At 29.6% G+C, this 10546-nt stretch overlaps 1 protein-coding gene across 1 annotated transcript; it reads right to left on the bottom strand.

Moving 5' to 3' along the window:
* Positions 1-4716: 4716 nt before the first annotated feature.
* On the bottom strand, positions 4717-9687 carry LOC111383166 (ankyrin repeat-containing protein At5g02620-like). The gene is made up of 3 exons (XM_023007245.1): positions 9115-9687; positions 6176-6591; positions 4717-5994 (listed from the first exon to the last, which is right to left on the bottom strand). The coding sequence occupies exons 1-3, from the start codon at positions 9584-9586 to the stop codon at positions 5059-5061; spliced, it is 1824 nt and encodes a 607-aa protein (XP_022863013.1). The 5' UTR covers positions 9587-9687; the 3' UTR covers positions 4717-5058.
* Between the last annotated feature and the right edge of the window lie 859 nt (positions 9688-10546).

Raw genomic sequence — 10546 nt, forward strand, 5'->3', positions numbered from 1 at the left:
TTCTTATATGGTTTATATTTCTTCTTATGGCATCCAAATTGTTCAACTTGGTCATTATCTTTATAACAACATAATGAATTCTTTCTTATTTTATAAGTTTTCTTATTTTCTAGTGCTTCTCTGCACCACATGCCTATCATTCTTCTTGTAAATTCAATTCTACTTCCAAAACTATCTATTTTAACTCCTTCCTCTTCTCCTATAGGTAATAATTTCTCATATTCCTTTAATAGCTTGATTTCCCATGGGAATGGTAATTTTGTAAAATAAGATCTTAATATATGTTTATTTTCTTGATAATTTCCTTGATTAAGTATATAGTATAATTTTTCAAATTTACATGTATATCTTTCTAACTCACACATATCACATATCTTTAGATTTTCCATTGCTATCATTCCTTGATTATATTCATCTTGTTTTCTTTCTTCTTCATTAGAAGTATACCTATCTCCTAAAAATTTTGTTCTTAAGATTTTTTCAAATCTTTTTAATATTTCCTGTATAATTTGTTCATTTAGAATGTTTCTATTATATAATACCTCAGTTCTATTTGCTCCAAATTTTATTCTTCTTTTAATAATTTCTGGTAACTTTCTCCACCATTCAGAAACAATTCCTCTGAATGTATGTTCTATAAATCTAAATGCTGTATATGTTTCCCATTTATTAAATTGTATTGCTAAATCTGTACTTTTCATCCATGTTTCAATAGCTTTATTTTTATCTACACAATCTAAATCTAACCATACTCCTGTTGTGTGGATTGGTTCATTGTAGGACTTCATAGGATTTATTTCTTTTATGGATTGTTTTCTTACATTTCCAGTATATCTTTTCTGTGTTTTTCTATATTGATTAAGACCATCCTTAAGTGGTATTGTTGTACCATAAGGATAATCTTGTTCTTTATCACTACTAAATTCTACTTTTATATTCTGACTTGAAGATGGATTGGTATTCATCTTTATATTTTCAATTTTTTCAGTTAAATCTTCTAACTGTTTTTTATATTCTTCATACTCTTCACATGTAGATTCTAAGAATTTTTGTTCTATTTCTTCTACATCGTAATCATATATTGATTTTCTTCATTTTTTTCCTTTATTATTTTCTTTTTGTGTTATCCTAAAATCTTGAGGTGGATTAATTATAATCTTATCTTTTCTTTAGACTTTTATCTAAAAGAGCATTTCCTACTTGTAAATTATGTTCTAGATTTTCTGATCTTTTATGTATATCTCCAAAATTTTCATTTGTGGTGTTTTTAGGTAAATATGGATAATTAGGTTTTTTATGTTTTTCAACTTTTTTCAAGAATTTTTCAATTATTTTTTCTTCATCTACTATATTAATCATAATTTTTGGTTCGTAACATGGCTCTGATACCATTTCGTCGGAGTGTGCAGCGGAGGGGTTAAGATTTTTGAGCCAGTTAAAATCTTTATAAATTTTTAATATGTCACAATAAAATTTATAAAATTCACTATTTTTTATTAAAACTTTTTCTTCAATAATTATATTTAATTCTCTAATCCTTCTTCTTAGGTTAAGAATAAGTTTATATATATCATTTTCTCTTTTGATTATACTATTATTTATAGAAACATTTTTATTTTTTAATTTTGGATCTAAATATTCTGTAAAGAATCTTTTCAGATCTTCTTCTAGATATTTTAATTCATTTTCTGTTGCATTTTTTAAATCAATAAAATTTTCTATAATATTTGGATTTAAATTTATTAAAGATTTATGATCTATATTTCCTTGGGGACCTATTTGAAGATTTTTATACATTGTGGTGGCTTTGATTGCAATTTCTCTATAAGGGGGTATTTTTGGAAAGATTATTGTTTGAAGACTATTTTTCAAATGTTTTCATTTCTTAGCCTAATCTTACAAATTGTCATTATTTTTAGGCGATTGGAAGGTATTTCCTCGAAATGGAAAAGGGATTATTAAACCTAATTTTTATTTTTAGTCGGGTGGCCTTTTGCAGCCATATTTTGCAACGTTTAAAAAATTGTTGCAAAATAATGTTTTTTGCAATGTTTTTTAAACGTTGAAACTTTACGCAACATTCAAAAAAGTTATAAAAAGTAACGTTAGCAATATTTATTTTAAAAATATTGCTAAAACTTAATTACATTAACTAATTGCAACATTCACTTATTAAAATGTTGTAATAGACCCTTTTAACAACATTTAACTATTGAATATTGTCTTTTATGTGTTGTAAATAACCATTTTTAGTGTAGTGTAGTCATAGTTTACTCATTAAATTTCAAAGTGCTTTGCAGTGCTCACTGAACTTTGTCCGTTTACACTTCATTCACATCCTCAAAAATTCGTTATCTTATTTGCTGACGTAACTAATGAAAATCTAATTTGTCAAATTACGGCTGTTAAAAAAATTACAACCCAATCAAACTATTGTTTCATTACTCATCTTACACCAGGGCTGACCCACATGGGGTCATGTGAGGTCAAATGACCACACAAAATTTTTTCCTTTTTTTATTTTTTTTAATAATCTACTTTGATGCACTCGTCGGGATGTCAAATGAAGTCTAAATATTGCATTCTTAATATCATTTCGAAATACTCATGGCCTAATTTTTCACTCATTAATGGCATACGAAGTCGTCAACCATAGCATAATATGTTAAAGTAGGTCGTTTGAAACTAGTATTTTGAAAATTTCGATAATATCCTAACTTTAAAAATTCGTTTGCGATCATGTGCTATCTGAATCCACAAATCGTCTATGCCATGTGAAAGTTTGTTTCGAAAACTACATCGTTTTCACATCGAATGGTCCAAACGGATATCGAAAACAGTTAAATATGTATCAAACGTACGCTTCAAAAAAGACGTCTAACTCATTTTTTCTTTTAAAAATTTAATTAATTATTATTTTTGCACGGTAAATTTTTCAATATAATTTATATTGTTTCATTCGGAAGTTTTACATGAAATATGACGTAAATTTTTTAGGGTCGTTGTGGATTAAATGCAATTTGAATTACTTTCGAATTATATTTGCTTTAAATTTGTTACTTCCTGAACCAAACTTGAATTTTATTTTAGTTCATTTAATTTATTCAATGTTAGCTCAGTATTTGCCAGTGAAATGATAAACAAAACTTTACAAATTGTAAAATTTATTTAATAATATTAATAACGATGTAATTATACGACGTTTTCAAAGTTTCAAAATACATATTAACTTATTTTCATTGATATTATGTTGTTTATTAAAAAAATTATTTTTAAAATTTTGACCCCACAATACTAAAGTTCTGGGTCCGCCCCTGTCTTACACTATGTTACAATTTATTCATCGAACTTCAAAATGCTTCTCAATAGTCGCTCATATTTGAGATATTGCACTCCATCCATTATTCGCCATATTTCATTGCTAATTTATCGCAAGAAAATTCCACGGGTAAGTACAATCATCAAAAAAATTACAACTCAACCAAATCATCAACTCACAAAAATCACCACATATGAAACTCGACTTCCACACCCCATAAACTTCTTTAAAATTGAATAAAGCATCCCCGATTTCAGCCCTAAAAAATCCTATTGATAAGTCATTTTGTTACACTTATTTGGCCTTTAAATTAGAGTATTTGTTAGATATTTTAATAAATTATGGCTTAGTTCTATATATATTGTGTTTGTTAGGAAATGATCGATAAAATTATGGAATTGGAGACAATGAATGAGAGAAGGGTGAAATATAGATAAAGTATGATCAAAATACAAAACGGTGATTGAAGATCATATATGATCAATTGGTTGCAATTAGTAATTAAAGGGGTGAAATATAGACCAAGCATTTTCACAAATCAATTTTCAATAGAACAAGTTATGCATCATATTTTTAGCTTTAGATTAAAACCTATATTTCGCATAGTAAACTTTTGAATTGAGAAAAGAGATATTTCTAAAAGAATCACCGGGGACACTTTATTTGGTTTTTAAAATGTTTATGGGGGAAATGGAAGTCACATTTCGCATTTGGTGATTTTGGTGAGTTGATAATTTTGTTGAGTTGTAATTTTTTAACATTTATAACTTACCACGTAGAATTTCTATGCAAACACTAGCAGTGACGGAAATGAAATATGAGGATGATGGATGGAATGCAACATCTCAAAGATGAGTGATCACTAAGAAGCATTTTAGAGTTCGATAAGTAAACTGTGACCAAGTGTAAGTTGGATGGGTAATGAAATTTTTTATAATTTTTCGTTAGTATCGCGTTTGAGTTTCAATTTTGGGACTTTCACCATTGTTTCATATTTAACTGCAAGTCATACTATTTGGTTGTAAGGATTTGTTCAAGCCCTATTTTCTGGGAAAATAAGTTCAATAATATTATTTTTTTTAAGAATGTGTAATTAAAATATAAGAAAAAATTTGAATTATTTGTAAAATTATTTTATTGAAAAAATACGCGAATAAAAATAAATTTAAAACTATAATTTTTTATATAATGGAGCACAAACGTTGGCTAAATAAACTTTATTGGTCATTAGGCCCTAACTGTTATATTGATTTTTCAAAAATGCTTCCAATTTTAAAGGTGGAAAACTTTGCTTTTCGTAATTGATAAATAGGTAGAGGTAAAAGTTTAAATTGGGGAAAAAAAGAAGAAGCAGAAGCTTGATCAAATATGCTTGCATATAAACGGTATGCAAAACAAAGACGCAAAATATCTTTATTTATAAATCAATTTTCTATTCAGTATCTTTATAATACAAATCTACAATTATTATACAAGTGCTTAGAACTATACAATAGCACTATTCATCCTACCTTATTATTAGCATCTATGACAAGATCTATGGCGAAGAATGCACGAGAGAGAGAGAGCCAATATGACAATAATCAAAAACATTCCTCGATAGGAGGTGAGCTCAACAATATCACCCTTGAGAGTGAAAACAAAGGTATCATTGTATCATCATTTCATCTTCCTCCTTACTTTGTCGATCAATCATTCCTTACTTGTGCACGTGCCTAAAGATAACAGTAGTCATTTACCTAATACAAATGGTAACCATAATCAGAGCTACCAACGTCAGAGTTACTACTCGTCTCATAACTTCTTCTGATTGTCTTCAATTCTTCGACGCGGCTATTATTACTTTTCGGGCTTCTATCCATAACATTCTTCTCTTTTTCTTTCCTCCATTTGTGCTTCTTATACCAATGCCTTGCCAACATTATCCCAAGCCCACAAAAAACAGTCATTGTGCACCCTCCTCCTATTACTACTAGTTCCACTTCAACAAATCTTTTACCTTTTCCCTTTGGCATTATAGCCCAAATGGCTGCAATAAAAGCTGATGCCATAAATAGGGTGGAAATCCACATTATCTTGTGAGTTATTGTCAGTAATTTCATCATGGATTTCCTCTTGAAAGGAATAATGCTCACAAGTACATTTACAATGCCAATAGAAAGGAATAAAGCAACAATATTGCATACCAGAAAGACCTTAAAAGAAGTTTGCTTCCCAAGACTTGCATTTCCAGTTTCTTGATTAAATCCCCCAGGAGGGTTAATGCCTGCTGCAAATGTCACAGTTGCTATTAAAACTGCAACAATTGTTATGGTGTTTCGAGCATTTCTCAGACTCTCGATATGGAGATCAAGCTGCTTTCTTCGTTGACGGTTTTGCTTATGATGACGATGCCGAAGAGAGGAATGTGATGCTTCTAGGTTCTTGTTTGGCCATGAATTCATCCTTGCAACAATTTCACTTGATCTTTTAGAGGTGGATTTAGCAATTTGTCGAACATCTTGTAGTCGATCAGATAATTCATCACATCTCTTTGCTCCGGCTGCTTGTAATGCTGGTACAATTGCAAGAGCACCAGAGTTGCTTGCATCTGTTTCAACCACATCCAAAGCTGTGTACCCCTTGCGGTTCAAAGAATTTACCTCCATCCCAAATTTAAGAAGGAATATAACCATCTACAAAAAAATTAATTTGGTCAAGAAAGGTAATTAGGAAAATGATTGATCTGTCTGATAAGTTAACTAATCACAATATGTATTGCTTATTCCAAGGATTTATAGATCTTAACCTTTCTTTATTGCTTATTCATGCTAAAATCCAATATATTGACAATAATCACAGAGCTAGAAATCTTACCCCAGTGAGTTTTCCAGCAGTAGCCAAGTGCAAAACAGTGTTCCCATCACTATCATGCAAGTTAAGAAGTTTTGAAATGTTAAAATTCTCCAATAAGTACTTAACAACTTCAAAGTGATTATTTTTGACAGCCAAATGCAGAATTGTTTCCTCCTTGAATGTAATCATCTCAGCAGATCCAATATTTTTAGAAAGTATTTCATCGATTATGTTTATTCTGCCTTTAATTGCTGCATAATGGAGGGGTGTTTTGCCTTCACTATCTTGTACAGAGGAGAGATCTGAATCCAGCTCTAGAATTTCTCTTGTTATATCTAAATGGCCTTTGCTGCATGCTACATGGAGTGGTGTGCACCCATGAAGGTCCTTTTTCAAAGCAAAGTCTGGTCGGGCTCTCAATATCTCCTTCACTATTTCTGAAAAAATAAATGAAAAAAAAAACTTTTTATGGCAAAAAATGATTATATCTCCATTTGCTTCAACTAAAAAAATTGATTAAAATTTAAATCAAAATTAACAATTAATTTTAGGACATTTTTATATGTCGATAATGGGTTACACAGTTTCACATGTCACTCCATCAATGAACAGCTTAAAATACAGTTAATTTTTTTATTCAATCATTTCATTAAACCTCATTTTCTGACAAACTTTTTGAATGTCCTTATCTTGACAAACAATACAATCCTTAATTTTAACAACTTTTTTTTAATGAAACACACAACTTTTTAACGATGCATTCATTCAATTTTTATTAAAATCTAATGATTTTTTTTTTTTAATTCCAAATGAAATATCCAATTTTCTATGAAATTAAGCCCATATTTGGTACCAATTAAAATCTAAATTTTATTCTAAGTTAAAGTCAATAATTCATTTTAACCACATATCTTATGTGTTTCACAACTTTTTAACTGCACATTTCATCAACTTTTATAAAATTTACTAAAAATCTTATTATACTTCACATTTGGTTAATGTTTAAGTCAATATATTCACCACAATTATTTTAAAAAAAAATAATTTATTATAAACAAACATTTATACAATTAGAATAGAGAATGAATTAATTTTATTGTAGAAATTAATTAATTATAATGGTGGGGGGTGAGTGGATGGGTAAAATTCATATATTAATGAAGTAATTGAGGAAACTAAAAGCAGAAGATATCATTTTGCAGTTTTTTAAAATCTGTTGTCAATTATTAGGCGTTTGGGTACCATTTTAATTATATTTTTTCTTCTTCTTTTCAATCACACATTCTTCAATATAATAACATTTCCTACAAATCTAAAACTTTTCTTTCTTTTTAACCATATATTTTTCCAAAAATTATTGTTCCAAATTTTTTTCCCCAAAGTTTCATTAAAATGGAGTCCAAACAAGGGCTATGTATTCTTTCATAATCATAAATTTTTAGCCACCTATTCGTCAAAAAATTACTATTTCAAAATATTTTTTTCCCAAAATTTCATTAAAATGGAGCCCAAACAACAGTTTCGTATTCTTTCAAAATCACAAATTTTTAGCCCCTGTTGGTGGAATTAAAATTAAATTTTTAGTAGTTTTTGATAAAATTTGATAAAATGTGGTTGAAAATTTGTGAATTTCACGAAATATATAGTTAAAATTATTTATTGATTTTAACTTAAATTAAAATCTAGATTTTAATCCACAGTGGCTTTTATCAAAAACTTAGGGCCCGTTTGAGATGATTTTTAAAAAGTCAAAAAAAGTTTTTGAAAATCAAAAATTGCTTTTAGACCCATTTGACTAATTTTAAGAAATTGCTTCTTCTAGTTAGAAGTGTTTTTAGATGAAGTGAGTCCAATATGACTTACTTTATAAACAATTCTGAAATAGAAATCTCCTTTAAAAATTATTTTTCAAACAATAGTGAACATAACTTTCTTTAAAGACTCTTTTATGTGAATAAAAGCAAAAGTAAAAGTTATGTCAAACGCACCCTTAATTTGTTTAGATAGTTTGGAAATCGTAATTTGGTCTTTAAAACGAATTTTAAACGACCTTATAAAAATAAAAATACAAACATTAATACTTAAGAAAATTTTGTTGAAAATTGCAATGCATAAGAGGCCCATTTTTAGGCTAGAGCACATGTTGATCCTAAGGTGCCCGATTGCCGAACTCGAGCTTTCGAATTGACATGGCATAATAAATACTTAGAGTATATTTGGTAGAGATTTTTATCCAATTAACATCATTTTTTTTTATCGTTATTCCACTATTTCAGTAATCATTTTTAAAATTTTTCTCTTACAGGTAGGACCTACTTTATTTTTAAGGATCAAAAAATCAATTAACAAAATCTCTAGCAGACAATCACTTAATTAAAGTAATTCAAAGTTTGAAATATTATTCACACATTCGATCTCATCATAAAACCGCATACCACCATTGACTCCATGGGTCAATTCTCTTACTTGACAAGTCATGCCAATAATTTGCTAAAAGGCCTGTTTGGTCTCCAATCTAGGGGGAAAATTATTTTTTTCTTTCTTATTTTCAATAATACATTTTACAGAAAATAATATTACACGTAAACTCAAAACTTTTTTATTATTTTTTAACCACACGTTCTCCAAAAAAAATTACTATTTCAAAATACATTTTCTCTAAAGAGCTCAAACAAGGGCTAATAGACCAATTTAATTTCGTTAAAAGTTAGATTCTTAGTATATTTTTAAATAAAGTTGATAAAGTATTTTGTTGAAAAGTTGAAAAAATTGGTGGATCTCATAAAATGTTCAATTAAAATTATTTGTTAACTTTGACTTAAATTTTTTAAGTGAACCAAACGTGGGCTTAATGAAAAAATGGATCAGACTTATATACAAACATTATTTGATAAAATAAAAAAAAAAATGAATCTAATATAGATTAAGGTTCTAGACAGAATAAATGTTTGAAAATTTACCTGTATGCCCGGAAGAAGCTGCAGCATGAATTGAACTGGTAAACATATCCACCTCCAGCAAAACCAGTAGAGGAAAATTCATCAGATGCTTCACTGCATTAATCTTCCCCCTCTCACAAGCTGCGAAAAAGGGGCTTTGTTCCCGAGAATTCAGTTTATAAACAATCGAATTATCACTTTCCAGAAGAAGTTTGACAATCCCCAGATGCCCTTCTCTGCAAGCTTCATGCAGTGGCGTTTCCAGCTCTCCATTTTCAAATGAAACCATCTCTGGACACCATTTTATGATCTCCGATGCCAATTCCTCGTGCCCGAATCTTGCAGCCAGGTGAAGTACGGTGTTGATCGATCCTGGGACTGTTTGTTTAATGATGTTTTCATCTTCTTCCATTAAACTGCGAAGGCCTAAAACTTCGCCCTTTACCACTGCCTCCATGAGTCGACGATCCATTGCAGGAAATTGGTGAATCATCTCGTCGGAAAGGAACAAACTTATTTATAGCGAAAATTGTTTGAGCACCGTGAATTCAAGTTTCTGTGTGAACTCAGTAGGTAGGTAGGTTCTTGTAAGAAATAAATCGCGGGTTATGCCTCAACTGGATCACAGGTTCCCCCATTGCCTGTACACTTTTGCACACAAGAGACCCTCATCCACAATGATTGCTCCATATCAACTTTTTGGCCGCAGGTTCCCACCAGGAATTGAACTCTCCACCCTGTCGTTGGAAGCAAGACAATATTGATTAATCCACCAGTTGATATTGTTTGGTTTATATTGTTTTCAAAGAGCATAAACATCCAAATACTATTTTATTCCTGGGATTTATTTTTAATAAAGAAAATAAATTTACACGTAAATTCATAACTTTTTTCTACTTCTTAATCATACGTTCTCCAAAAAATTAACATTAAAAATAATTCTATCAAACAGTGACTAATCAAGAAACATCCAAATAAATTAAGATCAAGATTAGAATAGGAGCAGTGCTAAAATTAAATTAAGTCTTTGTTAACTTTGATACGTACTACTTCATTTCGAAGTATAAGATCCATGCTACCAAATTCTCAACGTTAATAATTAGTTTATATTATTAGTGTTTGGCTATAATTATAAATAATTTATGAGGAGTTGTGGAGTCTTATAAAATGTATAGGTAATAGATAAATAGTAATTATGAATGTGTGGTTGAAATTGATGTGTGATTGAGATTAGAAAGGTCTGCATTTATCTCGATACATAAAAAGTCTATTTCACATAGGTAGGAACGTTTTCCCGAATAGGACCCTTCTCCAGTGAGTGAGTTCGATTATATAGACTACCACGATCTAAAAATGTATCAGTCCAAGCGCATGACCAGATCAATGACTATCTTACGACCCGAAGATTTATATTCGAGAGTACCCTTGAGTAGTTTTCACATGGTCATTGTAC

Source organism: Olea europaea, unplaced genomic scaffold (genome assembly GCF_002742605.1).
Source record: "Olea europaea var. sylvestris unplaced genomic scaffold, O_europaea_v1 scaffold262, whole genome shotgun sequence".
Lineage (NCBI taxonomy): Eukaryota > Viridiplantae > Streptophyta > Magnoliopsida > Lamiales > Oleaceae > Olea > Olea europaea.

What these genes read in the sequence shown, in the direction of transcription:
- LOC111383166 (XM_023007245.1), bottom strand. Translation starts at nt 9,586, where the DNA reads ATGATTCACCAATTTCCTGCAATGGATCGTCGACTCATGGAGGCAGTG. An exon ending in AGCTTCTTCCGGGCATACAG is followed by an intron (nt 6,592 to 9,114) that starts GTAAATTTTCAA and finishes TTATTTTTTCAG; the next exon opens with AAATAGTGAAGGAGATATTG. An exon ending in CTGCTGGAAAACTCACTGGG is followed by an intron (nt 5,995 to 6,175) that starts GTAAGATTTCTA and finishes ATTTTTTTGTAG; the next exon opens with ATGGTTATATTCCTTCTTAA.